This window comes from Parambassis ranga, chromosome 24, assembly GCF_900634625.1.
Source record: "Parambassis ranga chromosome 24, fParRan2.1, whole genome shotgun sequence".
NCBI classification, from domain to species: domain Eukaryota; kingdom Metazoa; phylum Chordata; class Actinopteri; family Ambassidae; genus Parambassis; species Parambassis ranga.
In genome coordinates, this window is record NC_041043.1 from 12,036,799 (window position 1) to 12,061,322 (window position 24,524).

Consider the following 24,524-nt stretch of genomic DNA (forward strand, 5'->3'; position numbering starts at 1 on the left):
TTGTGCAGCTGAGAGGGCTCCATTTCCACATAGATGGCTTTTTTTGTGAGAAGCTGGAAGATTGGATGGATTTTTTTTTAGACATGGTAAAGTGGAAGTTAAAAAGAATTACACCCAATGACCCAATGTGATGCTTCTATCTGGATTCTTGCAGATGCATTTATCAGAGCCCAACACTTATGAATAATGAACAGGAGGTGGGAGACACTGTAACAGAGGAAGACAGGGAGGAGGGTTTGAGGGGATTTCTGGAGGGGCAGAGAGTGAAGAAGAAGTGCGCATGCACAAGAATAAAAAAGGCATACACCAACACCACACACGCTCGTCCATTAAAGGCAAATGCCATTAAAGGCAGGATCATAGCAAAAATCCATTAGGACAAATCTCCGTGAAATGAAATGAAGTAAAGAAAAAAAAATGAAAGAAAGATGAAATTGAGAGAAAAAGAGAAGGGAGGGCCGGGGTTTTTACTTGGGCCCAGGGGCTACTGATATCCACACTGTGAACCATTAGAACAACGGCCCACAATGACAGCAAGCCAGAGCAGAACAAAAATGGGAGATGGAGAGAGTGAGAGAGACAGACTGAGGAAGGGTGGGGGAAAAATGAAAGACAAAATTCAAAACAAAAGAAAATGATACACAAGAAGTGGATCCAGACAATATAAAACTACCACTGGTGTTTTTCTGGGCCTAAACTAATATATGTGCATGAGTTAATTTATCTTTCTGTTATTACTATTATTACCCTCATTCTGATGGAATCTGTTGTATACGTGCATCCACAGATAGGGGGCACCAATGACAAAACTTAGCAATATTTTACACTGTAGTCTCCACGAAACTAAGGTGTGGGTGTAGTTCCTCAAATGACCACCTGAGGATGACTCTAGTTTACATCCAACCAACAATAAATGTCCATTTAGGTACTAATAACACAAACCAACACTTGCCTTCTTCACCGACATGCGCTCTACAGCTTCACCTCAACTACTTCCGAAATAAATGCTTTTCTCACCATGTTTATATCCAGCAATTAAAACCTTGCACAGGAAGAAATTTCAACAGCTAAAGATGATTTATTTTTATCAGTCACTATGTGGCTGTTTAATGAGTGGCAGTGTAAGGGGATTGAGGTGATTATCTGCGTTGCTGTTCACAGTCTCTCCGGCACACTTTTTAATTAGCCACTATGGCATATTTTTTCTCTTTGAAACAAGTCTGAGTAGATGTGTATTAACATGGGCGTGCACACACTTTCACACATATCAAACTGTACTGTTGTATTACTCATACTGTAAATTAAGACTGCTGTCAAAAGCAAATGAGAACAGCAGTTGAGGAAGACAGCACGTCGGCTGACTGTGGGGCTGCAATGAATCCATACACATTAACACTAATCTGACAACACTAATGAATCATTACATAAGCAGACTTATTTATTCATCTTTACAATACAGCATGAATGTATAGTTGAACAATTTTCTCTCGTCTTTTACTAGTTTTTTATAATGACATGATGCAACATTACTGTTGTGCAACCATGATGCATATTGTTGATTTGTTAGTGACTAATCTTGAACCACGATCTGCTACATATAGGACTTTTTAAGCCTTTTCTGAAACCTACCTATTAATAAAAAGGCAAATATTCGATTTTTAGGTGCCTCTCTTCTTCCAAAGACACAACTGTTTTGAGTGACAGGCAGATCCTGCAACTACTCATCTTCCTCAGCTCCACTTATACCACCTCTTTTCCCATAGTGGCCCCATACTGTGTATATATATAAAACTAGACTCAAAACCACTTTTCAGAAACCTACAGATGATGTCACGAAAGGATCATCCATCTTTATTTACACTCAATGCCACACATTCACACCCTGTTAGAGCCATTCAAGACCGCACCATAACTCACTTAAATCAGCCTAAAAGAAAGACATAAAGTGGTACAAGGATTCCCAGACTGGACTTGCTTATAGTAACTACAGCATTTATGGGGTGTTTAGTGAAGTGAGCCATGTAGTTGTCATTTACAGTTTGCTACAGCGTGTGATTGATATCTTACCCTGGCACTTCCCAATGACTGAGCCAAAGTCATCTCTCACAGACCTGAAGAAAAACACACACACAGTAAAAAAACAATTTATAAGTAGTGTCATCACATTACATGACAAGGATGTGGATGTGGTGTGTAAGGTAGGTTATAAGAGCTACTGATAGCCTGCCAGCTAAAGTAGCTCAATGGATCAGGCAGACACTTGGGGAGTAGGCAGTGTTTAGACAGACTCATAACACAGCTCAGAGGCCTTGAGCTGACTTAACACCCACTCACACAACTCCACAAAAGGCATGAAGGAAAGCTATAAAACACTGTGATTAAAAAACATCAGTGTGAAGACAGGTCACAAGAATAAACCATGATATCAAAGTAAACAGATCCAGTTGTTACATCAGGTAAACTAGAACAAAAAACATAGCACCTCATTTTTTTTTGTATTGATGAATGTATAAAAATGACCTCCAAAAGGTGCCAAGGTGAGCAGAAGCTTCCCAGTGAATGTGAATGTGCCTCTTGTTAGCCTCCAGAGCCTGGAAGGCTTTATAATTTGTATGCCTGGTCCATTTTATTATTGATTTTCATTTCAATTTGGCTCCATTTAAATCATTACATTATGTCAATGGAGCACAATATACTGAGTACGTGTATTTTCTCTGTGTGTGAGGGAGGAAATTGGATTTGTGTCTGGAAATAATTACAACAGCTGAAAATGAGCACAATCATGCTCACACGTACCTATGCTTTGGCCGTCAACTCACAATTGAAAATATCTATGCAGCGACAGCATTTTGAAATTGTTACCTTTTATTTTATTTTGCCTGAAGTGCCAATGGATGCTACAAAAGGTATGCCAAATTAATTTCTATACTTTGCTGTGGCTGATTATATTGTTACTGACTAAACCGATGCTTTACAACTGGCTTTTACTCTTTAGTTTCAAGCTGAGACTGGAACTCTTTGAATGACAATGTGATAAATCCCCAAATTAATTAAAGGCTTCTCTATCACTCTCTTTCTCTATGATATATCCCATATATATATTTAAATAAATCTCTCACACACACAAAGTGTTTCAAACAGTGGGACGGTGTTCAGTAATTACCTAATTTCCACACATTGGTCCTGAACCACCGCCAACAGTTTGCCATTACTGTGAAGTAAAACAAGAGAATGGTCAGCAATAAAAAGACGAAGGGAAGGTGAAATAAACCAGAGCAGCAGGTGAGATGAGTAAAGTCATCAAATGTTACTTTCATTATAAACCAAAAGGAACAGTGTGTGAGAAAAAAAGAATGTTTTGTGTGTATGTATGTATATAGCTAAGTAGCAGGGAAGAGAAATGAGGCCAGAGGGCTTTAAAAAAAAAGAAGAAAAGAGGAGAAATAATAATTGGGGGCATTAAACAAAGCAAAGGGAGTTTCAGAGGAAATTAAACGAGAGAGAAGGTTATAAGGGCAGAGAGAAATCAAGCACATCAAACTAATGGACATCTGCAGCATCATTTGACCACGCTTAACTCTGTCTTACACAGGCGAATCGATAGTCAATTAAAAAGTGCCCTTTTACTCGGTTTGTCTGTTGTAATGAGTACAATTAAATGATTGGTTGAGGGAATGCACAAAGGGAGAGAAAGGAAAGCTTAGTGCATGTCAGCAACAAAGTAGCCCAAATTTAAGTATTGATTATAAAGACACAGAGTGTGTGTGTGTGTGTGTGTGTGTGAGTGAGTGAGTGTGCGTTCTTCGTTGCACCTTGCAAGCACCAGCTGCCAGTTGATCTGCTTGTTTGCCAGACGGACAAGACCGAAAGGCAGAGACGAGCTGGAGGGGCTGGGGTAGAGAGGAGCAAACAAACAAAACAATTAGAAGAATGACCAAAAACTGCTGAGTAATCCTAATCAATCGATGGATTCACAAAGGGTCTAAAATGCATTTTTAAACATATGAAATTTAATTAAAATTAGATAATATAATACAGTCCCATCAAAGTGGAAACGGAGCTAAATTATATACAATTAACTTAATTTAATATTTAATTTAAATCCCATTTAGATTTAAACATGTATTAATATTTTGTAAATAGAGCAGCAGAGGTTTTGAATTATGTCCCTTTTCTTTTAATTGGTGGCTTAAAACATGTATTTCTTTCAGCTTTATTTTTTATTGTGATAACTTTTTAATGTGATAACTTTCTGAGGAGAAAACATTTTAGCTCAACTTAATTAGATATTCTCAAGTGGCAGATTAATAATTGCGATAATCGACACTTTTAATTTCTTTTATATAGGATTACAGTCTCAGTGTAATTTTACAGTATAGTTAGTTAATATATATATATATATATATATATATATTCAACAGCAGTTCGAGTGCTACAACTGTGGGCTTATTTTTTTTTTTTCAAATTAAAAAAATTAACATCTGACATGTAGACGGCAGCCTGGTTACATTAAAGAAATCTCTAATCTTTTCACCACCACAAAACAGGGAAAGAATTGTGACATAAATCTGGAAACATAAGTGCCTAAATATTCAACAAGGTTATTGATGGTGCAAGCAAAACACTTGCTAAGAGGAAAAAAACACCTTGGTGCCACTTGTGTTCAAAATACACTGCATGTTCAATCAGACAGTGTGTAGCTGGAAAAGCCTGAGTAAGGCCAGTATCTTTAAATCTGCACTGATTTAGTCAAACTATTGAACTCTGAACCATAACAGTCACTCAGACACTGTACATTCATACTGGTATATTCTTGTCATGCTCTTTACTATGCAAAGGTTTATACAGTAGCAAATATGTTCTTCTCAGGGATTAAATGCTACTTAGTTATTTAGATATTGTTTTATTGTTTTCTTTTATACTTGGTTGGATCTGCATGTCTGTAACAACAAGGACTTCCCCTCTGGGATAAATAATGGAATTCTGATTCTTATTTAAAAAGTGAAACATATATAAACATTGTTTCAGGGAGCAATGTAGTCAAATAGGGAATAACATATTTTAAAAATAGTTGTTGTTAGAATAGTAGTGACAAACTCACCTGTACCACAGATAGTGGAGAACTAAGCGGAATGGCCCTGTAAGAAATAAATCAGTTAGTAAGCAGGAAAGCTGGACTGTTTTTACTATTTATTTTGTTGTTGTTTTCACTTCATGGTATTGTCATGCTTTATTCAAAGAAGCTTCATTACTGGAGCTAAACAACACCTATACAAAACTACAGCTATATAAAACTAGATCACCTCCCAGGAAGCATGACGAAAATAATCTTGATGCAATTGTATACTTTAGTTGAAAAAAAAAACCCTGCATAGACTTTATGATGTGTGTATCTCATGTGTGTATTATGGGCGTATGTGAGTGCATGAGCACCTTGCACATGTGAAGTCTCACACCAAGGATGCCAAAATCAGAACTAAAATCAGAGCTTACCTGTCACAGCTTTTGCAATCAGAGAAGTGTTGTGCTCTTTGTTGCCTCGCAACTGTGAGTGCAAAAAAAAAAAGAACAGGCGAGGTTGACTTTAAGATTTAAGATCAAGATTAAGATTAAATAGATTAAGAATTACATTAATCCCCGTAGGGAAACTATATTCCCTCAATCAAAAGTTGCTGCGAATTTCCTTATCATTTCTTAGCAGTGTTTATAATGAAATGCTGATTATTATTATCAATTATATCAATAATGCAGTCTTTTATTGTAAAGTTGGGGCGCATTTGCCTTACAGAGTACATACGTATGCTAGCTAAATATTTCAAAATGTGTTCTAACAAAACCGCTTCAGCTTACAGTGGAACAACTTTATGACTACGGTTGTTGAGGCAAATTAAAGCATGCTCCTCTGCAATGTACCGTGAAACTCGTGTTGTGTTGAAAGCCAGCATAACTTATCTACATACTGTGCTACGTGGCTTTGCGTGGTTGACCCTATGCAACTAAAGATAATTGAATATTAATGGCTACAGAGCATCAACAAGACGCCTACAATCCAAATAAATAATCAGAAGTGCGCGTATGACGAACCTGAGTATCCGTCTCTGGTGGCCATTCAGTAATGACAAGTAAATCGTATAAAATGTTTTCATCTTCGCCTTCTATTAAGCTTTCTTCAGCCATGTTTACTGAAGACAACTGTCAAATGCCTACGGCGAGCAGCACAGGACAAAATATGCAGAGGACGCGCGTTTGAAACTGCAGCGTTCCGATTATTAAAAAAACAAACAATATATTAATAATTATGGGTTGCCTTTTGCGTTTATACAAATATGTACTTCCTAGCTAATCTTTCGCTTTACAGATTAGGTTAAATTACCACGCTAACACGTAAAGGTTTAACGATGCAGAACCATTGTTGTGTAAGTGCGGGGGACCGGTCACTAAAGGAGTTGCACAGTGCCGAAAAATCTGAACACGTTACATCCGGTTAGGGTCCACTCGTAGCAGCAATAATGGCAGCGTTTTCTGGTAAGAAATAGTTATTATCTTCAAAATGGCGTTGCATTTATAGGCTATTTCTTGTATTGACAACTTTTAGCAGATACGCGAACTCTTTGAATCAATAAATGTGCCTCTTTATTTACAGAGATGGGTGTTATGCCTGAGATCGCGCAGGCTGTAGAAGAAATGGACTGGCTGTGAGTTATGTTTTACTAATCTGCTTAATCATGCACTGCACCATAACAGCATACATTTTTGTTACCTATTGGTTTGAGCTAAACGGTTGACATTGAAGTAATTTATTTCAATCACTGATTTTTAGGCTACCTACAGACATCCAGGCAGAGTCTATCCCTCTTATTCTTGGTGGAGGAGATGTACTCATGGTAAGCCTTGCTCTTAGCATGCCTCTGCCTTACACACAGCTCTATACTAATGTCATTTTGACAAAATTGGATTTTCTTTTTTCTGTATTTAAGGCAGCAGAAACTGGTAGTGGCAAAACAGGTGTAAGTACAAAGCCATCATGCAACTTTTAAATGTGTTTTACTACTGCATTGTGATGTAGAAAACAAACACCAGGTTTCACATGTCATCTTCAGGCCTTCAGCATCCCTGTGATCCAGATTGTGTACGAGACCCTGAAGGATCACCAGGAGGGGAAGAAGGGCAGAGCCTCTATCAAGACCGGAGGAGCTAGTGAGTCACAGTGACTTTATTAATCCCAAAGGAAAGGAAAGGAGGTTACAGATTACAGGTTACACACTAAAATATGAGCGTATATAAAATCCAAAGTACACAGTGAGCAGTATGACTGTACACAGTGTATGTTGTATACTCAACTCTCAACTCAACTCAACTTTATTTATAGAGCACTTTAAAATCAACCCAGTTGGCCAAAGTGCTGTCCACAAATACAAAAGCATATACAACACATGAAGATTTAAAAAAAAAACAATAAAAACATAGTAAAAACATAAAACAGTAAAAGTCAACATCTCAGACTGAGTTAAAAGCCAAAGAGAAAAGGTATGTTTTCAAAGAGGATTTAAAAGCTACAAGAGAGTCAGCCTGCCTAATGTGCAGGGGCAGATTGTTCCATAGTTTGGGGGCAGTGACTGCGAAAGCACGATCACCTCTAGATTTCCTCTTTGTTTGTGGGACTATTAAAAGAGACTGATCTGCCGACCTGAGAGAGCGTGAGGGAGTGTATGGCTGAAGCAGGTCGGACAGATACTGTGGGGCGAGGCCATTAAGATATTTAAAAACAAATAAAAGAATTTTAAAATCAATCCTAAAATGCACTGGGAGCCAATGAATGGAAGCTAAAACCGGAGTGATGTGCTTAAATTTTTTTTACCTGTATAGACTTGCTTTCACTCAGCAGTTGATATCCCAGCTAAAATCTGTACAACAACATAAAGTTTCTGTGTCAATATTTCACCTGCTCCTTTTTTCTTGTGTTTGTCTTAGTTTTCAACAACTGGCAAATGAATCCATATGATCGCAGTACAGCCTTTGGTAAGATGATCTTTAAGGACCATGCAGTGTTGCTTCTTTGTTCTTTGCAACATCTCTGCATTTTCATTTTTTTGTTTATCAATGCATAGCAATTGGCCCTGATGGACTGTGCTGCCAGAGCAGGGAGTTTAAAGAGTGGCATGGCTGTCGCTCCACAAAAGGTGTAACTAAAGGTACATAATGGGTTCAGTTACTCTCAATTATTATATAGCTATTTAGTGATTTTTACACCAAAACTAATTATGCTTTTCTACTCTTGTTCTTTTTTTTGGGGTTAGGCAAATACTACTATGAGGTGGCCTGTCATGACCAGGGTCTGTGCAGGGTTGGATGGTCCACAAGTCAGGCGTCCCTGGACTTGGGTAGGCTCTGTCTCCATGCTGCAGAAATGACAACAGGTCTCAACAAAACAGTAATTCAATCCCAGCCTCAATTTTTCCTTCCTAGGTACCGATAAATATGGGTTTGGTTTTGGAGGCACTGGAAAGAAATCCAACAATAAGCAGTTTGACAGCTATGGAGAGGTACAGTATTTACTGTGTTATTAATGTATTTGAAGAACTGTTAAAAATAGATTTGATTCATCTTTTCTGTTTATCTATGTTCACTGCAGGAGTTTACCATGCATGACACTATTGGATGCTACCTGGATCTAGACAAGGCCCAAATTTCCTTCTCCAAGAATGGTGCAGCCTCACTGAGTTTAATTATCATGAATATACACATGTATGAGGTTTGTTAGAAACATTGGAAAGTTCTCATCTTTTCTATCTATCTTCAGGTAACGACCTGGGTTTGGCCTTTGATATCCCTGACAATCTTAAGAATCAACCTTTCTTTGCCTCCTGTGTGCTGAAGGTATTTTCAGGGGAAAAAAACAACATCACAGTAATAACATAAGATGCTAGACTGACACTATACAAAATGCTCTTCTTGTCTGTCTGTTAGAATGCAGAGCTGAAGTTCAACTTTGGAGGAGAAGCCTTTAAAAATCCCCCTAAGAGTGGATTTGTGGCCTTAGACCAGGCACAAGAGGGTCACACAGCCAAATCTACCCAGACAGGTGAGTGGATACATTCTAATTTCATTTTAAGCCGTTATGTAGCTACTTATAAAATGAAAGACAAGAGTTTTCACATTTTCTCACACACGTATGTGCATGTATTCAGTGTTGAATAAAGTGTCTCTGTGATTGTGTAGGCTCTGCCAAAGTGAGTCAGGTGAAGGCATCCTCCAATGCACCAAAAGCTCTGATCATTGAGCCATCTAAAGAGCTGGCAGAGCAAACGTTCAACAATGTCAGGCAGTTTAAGAAATATGTGGATAACCCCAAACTCAGGTATGACCTAACAGATCAGAACAGATGGATGTGTAGGCATTTGTACAAACCCAAGATTCAGCTCCTTGTGTTGTCTAGTTTTTTTTGCAATGCATGTTTTATACCAGCAGGTGGAGCCAGCAAATAAGTGTATACCTGAATGCAGGCATCAGTACTACGATAATTTGTCATTCTGACACTATAGGGAGCTTCTGGTGATTGGTGGTGTGGCTGCTAAAGAGCAGCTGGCTGTTCTGGACCAAGGGGTGTGTGATCTGTACTTAATTCATTTGAATTGCTGCAAAACACAAGTTTGAGTCTTTAATAATCTAGAACTTGTTTTTCGGTCTCTGTGTGTCAGGTTGACATTGTGGTGGGAACACCTGGAAGACTGGATGACCTCATATCCACTGGAAAACTTAGTCTGTCTCAAGTCCGCTTTCTGGTCCTGGATGAGTGTGTATGTGCAACACCTCTGCATTATTATAATAAATGTTGATTAAGTCCGTGGAACTACTTAACCATTTTGTGGGTTTCATTTAGGATGGCCTCCTGTCAGCAGGCTATACAGACTTTATCAACAGGATCCACAATCAAATCCCTCAGGTCACTTCTGATGGCAAGAGACTACAGGTAAAACATTAGATAATTTTGTACACAAGCTATACCAGGTCTGTACACCCAAACATGGTTTGCAGGTATCAGTGCATGAGCTGATCTCATGCTGTCTTTTCCAGGTCATTGTGTGTTCAGCCACCCTGCATTCATTTGATGTGAAGAAGTTGTCTGAACGCATCATGCACTTTCCAACATGGGTCGACCTGAAGGGGGAGGATTCTGTTCCAGAGACTGTCCACCATGTGGTGGTGCCCGTCAATCCTAAGAGCGACCATCTCTGGGAGCGCATGGGCAAGAACCACATCAGGGTGAGTCCCCTCATGCTTAGCCCCAAAAAATAGAGGAAGAGAAATAGAAAATATTGAGGCCATAAATCCAGCAATATTTTTTTCCAATTTTAGGGTAAGATTGTTCGTTTCAGCTTTGATTTGCTTCTTTTTATGTAGACTGATGAAGTTCATGCCAAAGACAACACCAGGCCAGGAATCAATACTCCAGGTACGGGTGTATGTACTCATCTCATAGAGAACAACACTGATGTTCTTTTGCTTCAATGAGCAGCAATAAATGTGTGTGTCTGCATTTTAGAGATGTGGTCAGAGGCCATCAAGATGCTGAAGGGCGAGTACACAGTGAGGGCCATTAAAGAGCACAAAATGGACCAGGCCATTATATTCTGTCGCACCAAGATCGACTGCGACAACATGGAGCAGTATTTCATTCAACAAGGAGGAGGTAAGAAGAGTGACACCATTTAATTCTGTACTTCTTACTCACTGTATTCTTATTTTAATATATAATCCTCACTGTATTCAGGTCCAGACAGCCAAGGTCATCAGTTTTCCTGTGTTTGTCTGCACGGTGATCGTAAACCTAATGAGCGGAAAAGTAACTTGGATAGCTTCAAGGTAAAAATAAATAAATTACAAGGGCTCTCGCACGTTTCGTGCTCGGGCCCTAATGAATTGCTGAAGCAATTGACCGACATCTTAAACAGCATCTTGTGTTCCTAGAGAAAAGAAGTGAGGCTCTTGATCTGCACAGACGTGGCTGCCAGAGGAATTGACATCAGCGGAGTTCCCTATGGTAGTGGAAAGATTCAGAAGTTTTTAAAATGATTATTTTTACATCAGAATACTTTGGTAGATGTATACATATCAAATGAGTCTCACATCTTTCTTGTTTTTTTTTTTTAGTGATCAATGTCACCCTGCCTGATGAGAAGCAGAACTACGTCCATCGTATTGGTAGAGTTGGAAGAGCTGAGAGGTAAACAGTGACAGTCTGAAATGTTGTGAATTGTAGTGCTCAGCTTGTTCATGTCTGAATGCAAACACTACATCCAGTTAAAGTTGTGTCACTTCCCTTTAACCTAACAGGATGGGACTGGCAATCTCATTGGTTGCTATGGAAAAGGAGAAGGTTGGTTGGATGATCCACAGCTTCTTTTATTTTTGGTAAATAAAATATTTTAATAGTGTTACATCTTTGTATGTTTGCAGGTGTGGTACCATGTTTGTCCAAATCGAGGCAGAGGTTGCTACAACACCCGACTTAAGGAGGACGGAGGTTGCACCATCTGGTACAATGAGAAGGAGGTGAGCTCAGAAATGCAATCAGTTACATTAGCTTTTTAACACGCAGCTCTAACTTCTTTGCTTCTCTTGTTTGATTACAGCTCCTGTCAGACATTGAGGAGCATCTAAAGTGCACAATCACCCAGTGTGAGCCGGACATCAAAGTACCTTTGGATGAGTTTGATGGAAAGGTGACCTACGGACAGCGCAGAGCATTGGGAGGTAGGTTTTCACGCCGTTTGTAATGATCAGTTTAGCCTTACAAGGCAGGTCGTACAGCATGCTACTTTTTCTGTATGTTGAGCTTCACCTGCAAATTGTCATCCTTGCCTAGGTGGTAACTACAAGGGGCACGTGGATGTTCTGGCCCCGACAGTCCAGGAGCTCGCCAGCCTCGAGAGAGAGGCTCAAACATCCTTCCTCCACCTGGGATACATGCCAAACCAGCTTTTCAGAGCCTTCTGAACAACAGTAGAACTGCGGGCTGCTGTTGTGGAGTGAAGAGAAATCAATCAATGCACAGAGGCATAAAATATAAGCAAAACTACACAAGTTGTCAACATTCATTTATTTGGTTTGTTAAACATTTCTACTGTGTATGGGTAACCAGACAGTGTGATCGATTACATTAGATGTAACTTTTAGCCTGAAGGTCTGTTGAGATTGTTGGCCTAAATATTTTGAAGGACTTTTTGATTTTCTGATTGACATGGATGAATGAATTTATTTTATTTGTAAAAGTAAAAGTGGCTTGACATTTTGTTTGTGAAATAAACACTAGTGCCCTGATGAGATTGGAGTCTTTCTTATTCTTATTTATATTGTTTCATATGTATTTTATGGGATGGACTTATTAGATCAACATTAATTATACTTTAGGTAGGAGTATTATTTTTGAAAGATGAAGCCGGAAGTGCTTTGCTTAGAGCTGGTCTGTGCATTTCCAGTCCACACCCGCCCCGGCTGCTGGATCAGTTCATCTCCTCTTCAGGAGTCAGATTGTCCGCCTGGATGATCTGATTGACATGGATGAATAAATGTATTTTATTTGAAGAATTAAAAGTAAATAGTGCCTTGACATTTCGTTTGTGAAATAAACAATAGTGCCCTGATGAGATTGAGTCTTGATGAGTCTTTCTTATTTTTATTTTTCTAAATGGAAGGGAATTCTCATTTATTTGTAGAAATAAGACTTTTATGATCCATTTATTTTGAAGTCCACGTGCTCTTCTCCTGTCCACACTCCAGTCCGGTAGGTGGCGGAAGTTGGCTGCCAACCGCCAATAAATTTAAAAGAAGAAGAAGTTCAAGCGCCTTTGCGTCACTTCCTGTTAGCCGAACCTTTTTTTTTTTTTTTTTTTAGGAGTCTTGAGAATCGTCGTGAGGCAAAACAAGGCGTGGTTTGGAATAACGCAAATAATTGTGAAGACTGTTGGTGCGACTGTCGACTGCTTACAGCCAACTTAAGGTAAAACATACTTACAGCACTCATGGTACGAATTTTAGAAGTAGTGGTCACCGTCGTAATACAGGAGAGAATCATTATGTGAAGTTAGCTTGCACGCCATTATAATAGGCAAACAGTAGTCTAGATGAACCTTATCTGTTTACCTGAATGAGGGATAATACCAAGCTGATAACGGTAACCACTCTGATTGTAGAGCCAGAAGAAGAAACCTGGAAGACCTGGAAAACTTGTTGATGGCTATCAGAATCAGAATCGTGTTTATTGTCATGTAAGTGAAGAGGATACTAGGAATGTGCCTTACTGATTGGTGCACACATAAAACGTATAATAACTAGAAAAAGGGCATTTCCTGAAGAAAATGCAAGTTTGATTGATGCAGCTGAAGCATTGCTTTGAATGCTGATGTGAAGAGTTGCTCGGAATTGCTGGAGAATCAGAGCGATTCAGAGCTTTGTATGCCTTTGTGTGTGTGTGTGTGTGTGTGTGTGTGTGTGTGTGTGTGTGTGTGTGTGTGTGTCAGCCTGTCACCATGGTAACAGCAGAGGAGACCTCAAAAACCACTCCAGCTTTGAGAGCCTGGCGTGTGGAATTAGAAAATTCTAAATACAAGTTTGATAGAGCAGCATCTAATGAGCATTTTAAGACTAAAATGGAGTCTGTAGCTTTTGAAAAAAAACTTGGAAGTTGACCCGGAATGTCCTCTGTGACAGAGACAGCTAAAATCGGTCAATGTATGTAACAATAGTTTGATTGCCTAATAGGAGAAAATAAGGTCAAGTAAACAAAGTAAATAATGTAATCTAAAGGTAAGGCTATAAATTGACATGACATTACGGACATGCAATGAACAGAACAGAACATGAGTGGTGGTTGTAGTGGCAAACATAGACCCTGATATTCAGAGTGTAACAGGTTCCACATGGATCGGTGAGGTGGTACTGGTGTGCAAAGTACTGCAAGATGGAAGTAAACAGTGCATTGTGCAGTGACTATACTAAAGTGTCATTGTGAAATATCCACATAGATGCATCTTCTCATGATGTAAATGGAATGTGTCTTGTCCGATAGCACCCCTGATCGCCAAGGCAGTAAAGCCTCGTCCTCGTTTGTAGGATTATTAGTTTAACTAGTTACGCGCCGAAATTTGGGCGGAAGATGGAGAGTAATAATAAGAACTAGAAAAGCATTTCCTGAAGAAAATGCAAGTTTGATTGCCGCAGCTGAAGCATTGCTTTGAACGCTGATGTGAACGATTGCTCTGAATTGCTGGAGAATCTGCAATCTGAACTTAATTTGCTGAAACACAGTTAAGAATTTTGAAAGATGAAGCTCTTATTTGGAAAAGTAGAAAATGTTTTAATATTATGAAGATATGAAAGAGAAACAGCTGAAGACAAGAACAGTATGAAGTCACGACCTTAAAGAATAGCCTGTGAGTATACCATATGAAAGGTCTGAGGCTGGAATAATACCATAAGACTATAAGAAGCTCAGGCTGTGTGATTTGAATGTGGAAAAGTGGTATACAGCTGAAGGATGATCAATATGACAGATATAATGCTTAAAGTCTGATAAAGACTACAAATATGGCTGCTTTGTATGCTTCTAGTGTGTCAGTCTGTCACCATGGTAACGGCCCTGCCTGCCTGCCTGCCTGCCTGCCTGCATCCATGGCAACCGGAATGTTTATCAGCTGCTCCTAACTGCAGCTCTCTCTTTCCCCCTCCTAATGCATTTCCTATGTAAAACCACCCTCCAAACAACTTCTCTTTTTGTCCAAACCGAAGCCATCGGCCAAAAAGTAAGGATACCGTCAGAATCACAAGAAGTTGCTCTACAACTGGTACGATTTTTATGTCTGGGATGTGAAAGATGTTGCTTCTCTGTTTTTGGTTTTACATTATGTCTTAATGGAGGAATGACTGGCACTCTCCCCGAACAGCTGACTTTCAGGGCAAAATGGTTTGGTGTGGAGTTTTAAGAGGGACACCATAAGAAAGCCAACGAGTTTTCCTTCGAACTGATATACAAATTACCTCAGTGAGATGGACGGTGCAGGTCTAAGCGCAGGTTAGAGAGATTTTTTTTAGGCATCTCCTCAGCCTCTCTCCACTCTGAGGGATGACTCACCCACTCCAGCTCCCAACATTCCACGCAATACACACTAATGTTAAACTCAGAAGAGACCTCAAAAACCACTTCTTTAATCCCCGGCCATTTGAAGCTGAATTTACAAATTCTGTATACAAGTTTTGAAGACCAAGATGTTGGAAGTATTTTAAGCCTCGAATGGTTTCTCTAACTTAATATTTGAGGAGTAGCATTTTGCAGAAGGCATGGTTTGAAGGGCTCTCCCATTGACTCCCATGTTAATTTGAGGGTGGAAAATGTTTAATATTTTCCAAACTAATTAGTTTGGTTGCCCAGCAACCAAACTCTCGTTCTTCTACGTCTTTATTATTAGTTTGGTTGCCTGGCAACCAAACTAATAACAAGAGCTCTTGTTCTTCTACGTCTTATTATTCCGTACGTTTTTTGGCTCAGCATATCTTCAGAATGCATGGGCCGATTCTAACCATTCAAACCATTCAAACATCAAAAGATTCAGCTCATTCAGGACATTCCCGGAAACCTTCAATAATAATGACAACTAGAAAATTTCACAAGAAATTTTGAGTGGGCCAATGCGCGCTCGCCCACACTCTGCTGCCGGTCCATCCATCCCACTTGCCAAAACCTCATAGCCTCAGCACCACCACGTCTCACTGATGACATTTCATGGTTTTACAATGTTTCTGATTGGTTTTATATAAGGTTTAATAGGCCCTAAGCTTCTCCATTCATTTTGAACGGGGAAATCCTAAAGATGTGGATGCAACTTAAGCAGCCATAAGGACAAGTTGGGCAAAACAGATGAACATGAGGACTCAATATGATAAAGTCCAACTACTACCGAGTTGTCTAAAGTTGAAATGAATATTCTGTGTAGAGGCATGCCAGACTGATAGGCTTCCAAAGTTGACTGGGTTTTGTCAGGGATCTCACCAGTTTTCCATTATTTCCTATGAGGAGGGGTGTGTCAGCTTAAGCGGCTTGCCTGTAAATATGGTAAGTGGCACAGACATGGCGCCTCAATATGTCAGAGGTCTGATGTTTATCTACATTTTACATTTTGAATGAAGGTTCTGTGTGAAAGCATGCCCAAACGCCATGCCTTCAAAGTTTGACAGTGATTTGATGCCTGTGGGGAGGGTTGATCGCAGTTTTTCAGGATGTTTTCAAACACCGTTTGTCCGATCGCTACCAAACCTCAGAGGGTAGTAGTCCTGACCGAGCCGGTCGATTTGATGTATAATTTGTAGGGGTGGCTAGCACTAGTTAGCTCTGTAATGAATTTGAGGGTTTTTATTTTGAAAATCAGTGTGTGTCTGTGTAAGTGTGTGTGTGTGCGGGGGGTGGGTTGGGGACACTCCCTAATGCAATGGAGGAATGACTGGCACTCTCCCCGAACAGCTGACTTTCAGGGCAAAATGGTTTGGTGTGGAGTTTTAAGAGGGACACCATAAGAAAGCCAACGAGTTTTCCTTCGAACTGATATACAAATTACCTCAGTGAGATGGACGCTGCAGGTCTAAGCGCAGGTTAGAGAGATTTTTTTTAGGCATCTCCTCAGCCTCTCTCCACTCTGAGTGATGACTCACCCACTCTAGCTCCCAACATTCCACGCAATACACACTAATGTTAAACTCAGAAGAGACCTCAAAAACCACTTCATCTTTAATCCCCGGCCATTTGAAGCTGAATTTACAAATTCTGTATGCAAGTTTTGAAGACCAAGATGTTGGAAGTATTTTAAGCCTCGAATGGTTTCTCTAACTTAATATTTGAGGAGTAGCATTTTGCAGAAGGCATGGTTTTGAAGGGCTCTCCCATTGACTCCCATGTTAATTTGAGGGTGGAAAATGTTTAATATTTTCCAAACTAATTAGTTTGGTTGCCCAGCAACCAAACTCTTGTTCTTCTACGTCTTTATTAGTTTGGTTGCCCAGCAACCAAACTCTCGTTCTTCTACGTCTTTATTATTAGTTTGGTTGCCTAGCAAGTTCCTTTGATGAGAAAATGATTCTGTAAAATCCAGTGCTGAAATTGTTCAAGGAAATCAGCAAAATTCTTGCATGCCGGCAGTGTCTTATGCTGAAACTGTAAAGGAACGATGCTACAGTGATGCTCCATGTGTGGCAGGACTCTCTCATGCAGAACAGTTGGAAGATCAGTCTCCTGTAACACGTGTCTGTGCCTCTCGCAGTCAGGCCTCTTTCGAGTGTGGTAAATACAGAAACCAGCAGTGTACATGTAACTCACTGACCTTCCTTGCATTCCTTCATGAGAATGAAAACCTCAGCAGAGCAGACCTGGATCTTGTTAGTTTGGTTGCCTAGTTGCCATTGCTAGGCAATCAAACTATTGTTCTTCACCCTCTTTCTTCTTCTTCTTCTTTATTCTTCCGTACGTTTTTTGGCGCAGCGTATCTTCAGCATACACTGACCGATTTCAGCCATTCAACTATCAAAATGTTCATCTCACAGAGGGCATTCCGGGTCAAGTTCTTTTCAATTCAAAATTATAATTTTTCAAATATAAAGCAATTTTGGTGTCATTTTTGTCTATGCGAGAGCCCTTTCATTAGATGCTGCTCTGTCAAACTTGTATTCAGAATTTTCTAATTCTGAATCGTTTCCGCACGCCAGGCTCTCAAAGTTGGAGTGGTTTTTAAGGTCTTCTCTGCTGTTACCATGGTGACAGGCTGACACACAAAGGCATACAAAGCTCTGAATTGCTCTAATTCTCCAGCAATTCAGAGCAATCCTTCACATCAGCATTCAAAGCAATGCTTCAGCTGCAGCAATCAAACTTGCATTTTCTTCAGGAAATGCCCTTTTCTAGTTGATATCAGATATCCCACCTATCCTGTACCAAGTTGTTTCGTGGCATTCATCATATAATGTAACCTCCAGGTCACATGGAGGTAAATCCTGACACTCCATGTCTCAATCAGATTTGCAGCAATTATGATAACCCCACTTTATATAGATAGGGAAAAAAATGAATTTTCTGATTCTATGGGAAAAGTTATCCCTATGTGGCAAACACCAGATTCCTACATGCAACAGAGGCCATGCAGGGTTTTTTTGTGTTTCTTTACCAAGCCACTACTATAATGACAAAATATAATTTTTCTGTGAATTAATTCACAAATTTGTGATTTAGAGTTAAAAATCCATTCTGTTTGATAAATGGGCGAAGTAAAGTACATCAGAGATGGATTATTAGTTAGTGGGCCCTTGGACCCAGAAAGAAAAAAACCCAGAAACAGCTCATGCTATAACATTGAGGGCCCTATGGTGGTATATCACATAACAGAACCAGTGTTACTTGGCTACAGGGGTGCATAAATATATCAGGATGGATAACTTGGTAGTGATTAGGGATGCAAATTATCGATTAATTCATTAATGGACAGTTGAATGACCTTATCGATTAATTGATAAGCGGTGATTTTCCTGGGCCTATATTTCCCTGTTTCACTAAGATTAAAAGCTAAACATTGCTTCATAAATAAAAATTGCATGTCATATTCCTTAATGAGTACCATTGCTGTACCATTAGGGATACAGTACAGACAATGACATTTATGTAGGCTAGTATAACAAAATCAATTGTGATTGAAAGAAACTAAATACAATATGTAGGCTGCTTTAACATGAAAATAAGTTGTTCACTGGCTCGGCTGTTGCATGTTAAACATAAGGAATATAAAATAAATCCTGAATAGAAAGCTAAAAAAATATTATCTTTTATTAACCTAGAGGGCTATTTACAAGTAAAACAGCAGGGCGTATAATCTCCTTTAATCTGAGAACACATGTTCTGTTCAACTAGCATGCTGATTAAAAAGAAAGAAAGAAACTCCAAGTACTTCATGTGACCTGCGTATTCACAGCGAGCACAAATGAAAATGCAGATTAACACGTGGCAGTCTCCCACTTTGATCTATTTTGGTACTATATTCTGACGGAGCACTGCTACATGCACACAGAGATCACGCAGCACCTGAAAACAAACACCATCAATATACCAGCATGGCTAGGCTGCTGATAACATTCCCACAGACAGCGCGTCGCTTGACACAGTTTTCGACGTGCGCTCTCTGTCTCTCTGCTGTGCGCATGCCTGTGTGTGTTTAGGCAGAACTCCTCTGTGCAAAGTACAGAGAGCAAAACTGCGAAACTGAGGCTGCTACTCGGGAGTTACGAGACTTCTTCATCACTACATATCAAAGAAATAGTGCTGGGGCAGTTAATTGACAACTAATGTAATTTAATCGATCAAATTCTTATTGACAAGTCGATTAACTGTTTACATCCTTAGTAGTGATATTAGGAAAGGTTTCGGTCTGCTTAATAGTAGTGCACAGGCTTGGGTTTCTGGGCCCCCTGAGCCCCTTGCCCTGGTCTGGTAAACCTGTTTTAATAATCCATCCCTGAAGTACATGATTATACAAACCTAATAAAGTTAATTGTATATGTTTTAAGTCTTAAAGTGCTAAGGCAAGAATATCCATTTTTGATATCAAGTGAGTTTGGGCTAAAATTTAGCTGTGTTCATGGTGCTAAGGCTGTTTTATTTTGTATCCAGGCCACTCTATCATCAGTTGGATATACACCCATGCAGTATACAAGGACTGAAGGCCAGACATGTTGGAGCAAGATTTGGCTAAGCTTTACAAGGTTTGTAACAAGTTTAAACACAACATCCTTACATCTATGTTGTGGACAATGGTAAAATGCTTAATCCTTTAAATGTTTTCTTTTTTGCTGAATACAGGGATTGAATATTGACTGGCTCGTTGAAGATGGACAAAATGGACCCCTGCAATCTGAACAGGAAAGGGATTTTTGCCAACACCGTGTGGCAATGGCGCATCATGCATGTAAGGAAGTATTCAAAAAACCCAGAACCATTTGTTTGTAGCAATAAAATAGGCTTGGATTTTAATGTTGGATCCACCACAAAGAAGAAAAAGGATGTAGGACTACTGACAAATGGTGTTGTTCTAGAGGTCTGTGACTTTGCAAAAACAGTTAAGGAGAGTAAAAGGCATTTGATCACAAACATTTTAGAGAAGAATTTTGATCTTGGAATAGAAAACGAACAACAACGGGCTGATTTTACAAAACGCATTCTGCTTAAAATCAAAGACCTTATCAGAACACCTCTTCAAAACAAACACAAAGCTTTTCCTCTTTTTGATACATTGCGTGTACCTTCATGTACAAACAGTATTGAAAATGGACAGAATGTGGGATCTGCAGAGCACCAGTCTGACAGTTTACAGGAGCTAATGGAGACTGATTATGGAGAAGATGAAGCCAAAACAGAAAAGGTGGATGGATTCCATGCTGATGACAGTGATGAAGATCAAATGGAGTGGTTAGGTGCAACAGAAGACATGAAAGCAGATGCTTGTGCACTCTTATTTCCCTATTGTCAAGAGATTGGTTTGAGTTTTGACCTTGAGTCACAACAGCACCTTGATCCGGATTTGTTGTCAAAAGCAGTCATGTTAGAACTTGTAGACTTCAGTACACTGCTGAATGCATCCTACAGCTCCATTGTTCTTGATGTCTTAGATTATAATTTTGAACTTGATGTCAAAAGTCAGCAGGCACAAAAACAAATTTGGTCCTCAATATTACATCTGCTGAAAAGGAGAAAACAATTTGCCGTTGCCAGTGCCAAATTGGGTCTACAATTTGAAAATGAACCATTTTCTTTTCAGACAAACCCCTTAAAACGACCACGACAGTCCTGTTTAGAGGCCTCACTAAATCATAATGAGGAAGTAACTAAAAGAAGAAAGTCTGATTTAAAAAGAGAAGAGAACTTTTTCCAGGGATCTACTTCAAACACAGATCAACCATTTTCCAGTCAGTCTGATGACAGCAGTCATCTCGAAGATGAAAATCAAACATACATTCCTCCAACTTCAACGTCACACTTCACCAAAGCCTATGCTTTTCAGGACATGTCGGAAGAACTTCCTTACAGGAAGAAAATGTGTCAAAAACAACTGCAGATACAAAGAGAAACAGTCATGCTGCAAAGTGATGTAGAAGCTGATGTATCAGAGAACTGGACAGATGAGGATGACCTAAGCAATGCACGAAAATCTGAAATAAATGTGGTCCCACCATTTACAAGTCAGTTTGATAAAAGCAAGCAGCAAGGAGATGAACAACAGATGCTCGTTCCAACAACTCCAACAAATGAATGTGACATGATACAAGATGAAATGGAATCAATGATCAACATGTGGAAGTTGCGTGCTAAACGTGTAAAACAAATCCTCCTTCAAATGAAACAACATGACCTTTTGATGAAAGACAATGCTTGGAAGCTAAAGTATCTAGAATTCAATGTTGGATTTGCACCAAAGCAGAACCTCCATCCTGACCAACTGAAATATTTTTGTCTGTTCAGAGTTGCTCTTTTTGCCTTAGCAATGAATTCATCAAAGTCAGAATTCATCATGGACATTCTTGAAAACAACTTTGACCTTGGCCTACAGAGTGAATACCATAAACATGTTTTTTCATGTGAAATGATGACACAAGCAAGAGAGCTTCAGAACTGTGAGGATGCTGTCAAATTCTCAAAAGAGGTGTTTGAACTTCCTGTTCCAATGTCATCAGAAGATATGGAATATCTGATTGTTGATGAGGGAAATCTTGAACTGAGCTGCATGACAGGAACAGGAACATATGATGTTCCTCTTAATTCACACTTTGATGCTGAGCCTGGCTCACATGCTGAAGATGGAACAACTCAACAGGAAAGTGTGGATCAATATCCCTTCTGTAAGGACATTGGTCTGAAGCTATATGTAAGCGACGGTCGGCCAAATCAAAAACTCCACATCAACAAACTGACTAAAGGAGCAATGACCGAAATCACAATCTTTGCGGAAAAGCTATGTGGAACATTTGAGCAGATTTGTTTTGATATCCTCAGACACAACTTTGATCTTGATTTGCAAAGTGTAGACTCTGACCTCTTTCAAAACATTCTTAGTCGCATTCCTGCTGCAAATGAAGTAGTGAATCTAGCATGCTATGTACCCTCCTACTATAAGGACAGTAAACGTAATGTAAGGGATGCATCTGTACTCAAAGAACTGGAATACCAAAACAATACAGACTTGGAAGCAAACAATGATTGTCCTTCCCAGGCACCTACAGAACAAAACAGAAGGATGTCTGCTGACACCGAACAACATGAGATCAATTTATTGCTGTGGAAACTGCAATCTAATCGTATTCAGCGAATCCTCTCAGCTCATGAAGAACATTGCCCTCTGTTTTCTTACTCAAGATGTAAGAAATTGGGCATTGATTTTAATGTAGGATCTGGAATTAAAAAAAATCTTGATCCAAAGTTGTTGACCAATGGAGTCATGGTTGAAATTCACACTTTTGCCTCAGCACTGCTGTCTTCCGAAACAGATTTCATGACTGAGGTATTGGAGTATAATTTTGAACTAAATCTGAACACTGAGCACCTTCGCAGTGCCTATGGAGAAGAACTTCGGAGACAGTTTATGAAAATTAAGAGAAAAAAGCGAACACTCCCCGTCAAAAAAAGCCTTATTAAGATCCCTGGCCCAGGATGCATAAAGGAATATACTCCACATTGCTCCAAGTGTTGCCAAGACAGAAACCAGATGCTTCTTAAGCATTTTCTTGAGCCAAATGACATGTTTCATCATAATCTGCATGTCATCACTGACACAGACTCTGGTAATGCAAACTCTACAAATCAAAGACATTTAATGGACCCAATCTCTACATTCCAGGCATCAGATTCCTTCTTCAGCTGCTACCGTGAGTGCAGTAAAGTGGGTTTAAACCTCTGTTTGTTCAACGACCATCGAAGCAAAAAACTTAAAACACATGAAATAACTGCTGCAGCTGTGTTGGAGTTGTTTTCTTTTGCCAAAAGACTGTGTGGATCAGGACCCAGGATTGTTCTAGATATCCTTGTTCACAACTTCAACTTTGACCTGCGGAAACCTTCCAAGCACTTATTTCCACATTTCAAACATGACCCATTTGACGGAGGCCTTGCCTGGTTTAATGAATTTTATGCATTGGATCAACGATTTAGTAAACATGCCATGAAGAAAACATGGACTCTTGACATGCAGGGGAGTGACAGAAAGAAAGCAGTAAAGAAAAGAGTACTGATGATGCAAAGAAAAAAGGAAAGAACACTGCTGGAAAGTGATAGTGAAACTGTTGAAACCACGGATTCAGAGAACTGGACAGATGAGGATGACCTACACAACACACCAAATTCTGAAATTAATGTGGTCTCACCATTTGCAAGTCAGTTTGATAAAGGCAAGCACCAAGGAGTTGAACAACAGATTCTCCTTCCAGCAACTCCAACAAATGAATGTGACCTAGAAGAAGAAGGATTTCGATCGCAGAGCAACATGTGGAAGTTGCGTGCTAAACGTGTAAAACAAATCCTCTTTGAAATGAGCAAGCATGAGAGGATACATTGGAAAATGGCAGTCTGTCTAGAATTCGATGTTGGATTTACACCAAAGCAGAACCTCCATCCTGACAAATTTAGATATGTTTCTCTCCTCAGAGTTGCTCAATTTGCCTTAGCAATGAATTCGTCACAGTCAGAATTCATCATGGACATTCTTGAAAACAACTTTGACCTTGGCCTACAGAGTGCATACCATAAATATGTTTTTTCATGTGAAATGATGAAACATGTAAGAGAGCTTCAAAGCTGTGAGGATGCTGTCAAATTCTCAGAAGAGGTGTTTGAACTTCCTGTTCCAATGTCATCAGAAGATATGGAATATCAGATCATGGATGAGCGAAACCTTGAACTCAGCTGTATGACAGGAACAGGAGCATTTGATGTTCCTCTTGATTCACCCTTTGTTGCTGAGCCTGGCTCACATGCTGAAGATGGAACAGCTCAACAGAAATGTGTGAATCCCTATCCCTTCTGTAAGGACATTGGTCTGAAGCTATATGTAAGCAACGGTCAGCCAAATCAAAAACTCCACATCAACAAACTGACTAAAGGAGCAATGACCGAAATCACAATCTTTGCGGAAAAGCTATGTGGATCATTTGAGCAGATTTGTTTTGATATCCTCAGACACAACTTTGATCTTGATTTGCAAAGTGTAGATTCTGACCTCTTTCAAAACATTCTTAGGCGCATTCCTGCTGCAAATGATGTAGTGAATCTAGCATGCTATGTACCCTCCCACTATAAGGACAGTAAACGTAACGTAAGGGATGCATCTGTACTCAAAGAACTGGAATACCAAAACAATACAGACTTGGAAGAAAACTGTGTTTGTCCTCCCTGGGCCCCTACAGAACAAAACAGGAGGATGTCTGCTGACACCAAACAACAACATTACATCAAT

At 39.5% G+C, this 24,524-nt stretch overlaps 2 protein-coding genes across 2 annotated transcripts in view; one reads left to right on the plus strand and one right to left on the minus strand.

Annotated features, from left to right (window-relative positions):
* Positions 1–6,212, minus strand: part of nbas (NBAS subunit of NRZ tethering complex) — a 130,764-nt gene extending 124,552 nt beyond the window's left edge. Inside the window, exons 1-6 of the mRNA XM_028397428.1 lie at positions 6,085–6,212; positions 5,494–5,545; positions 5,102–5,138; positions 3,813–3,890; positions 3,164–3,211; positions 2,068–2,111 (exon numbers count right to left, since the gene is read on the minus strand). Of these exons, the coding sequence (XP_028253229.1) occupies positions 2,068–2,111; positions 3,164–3,211; positions 3,813–3,890; positions 5,102–5,138; positions 5,494–5,545; positions 6,085–6,177 (352 nt within the window). The 5' untranslated portion in view covers positions 6,178–6,212. The remainder of the gene's footprint in view (positions 1–2,067; positions 2,112–3,163; positions 3,212–3,812; positions 3,891–5,101; positions 5,139–5,493; positions 5,546–6,084) is intronic.
* Positions 6,213–6,432: 220 nt separating this feature from the next.
* On the plus strand, positions 6,433–12,324 carry ddx1 (DEAD (Asp-Glu-Ala-Asp) box helicase 1). The gene is made up of 26 exons (XM_028397068.1): positions 6,433–6,525; positions 6,644–6,695; positions 6,821–6,884; positions 6,978–7,007; positions 7,101–7,197; positions 7,972–8,019; positions 8,109–8,192; positions 8,298–8,381; positions 8,467–8,543; positions 8,633–8,705; positions 8,801–8,877; positions 8,968–9,082; positions 9,220–9,358; positions 9,543–9,603; positions 9,699–9,797; positions 9,881–9,970; positions 10,075–10,263; positions 10,402–10,453; positions 10,544–10,690; positions 10,772–10,863; positions 10,969–11,041; positions 11,152–11,224; positions 11,335–11,377; positions 11,458–11,553; positions 11,634–11,754; positions 11,867–12,324. Exons 1-26 carry the CDS (start codon positions 6,510–6,512, stop codon positions 11,995–11,997), a joined length of 2,223 nt encoding a protein of 740 aa, XP_028252869.1. The 5' UTR covers positions 6,433–6,509; the 3' UTR covers positions 11,998–12,324.
* Positions 12,325–24,524: the final 12,200 nt, after the last annotated feature.

Bases quoted from the DNA above. Each gene is read 5' to 3' on its own strand.
- ddx1 (XM_028397068.1), top strand. The intron at 9,083-9,219 runs GTGAGTGGATAC...GTGATTGTGTAG, and splicing joins AGCCAAATCTACCCAGACAG to GCTCTGCCAAAGTGAGTCAG. The intron at 9,971-10,074 runs GTAAAACATTAG...TGTCTTTTCCAG, and splicing joins CTGATGGCAAGAGACTACAG to GTCATTGTGTGTTCAGCCAC.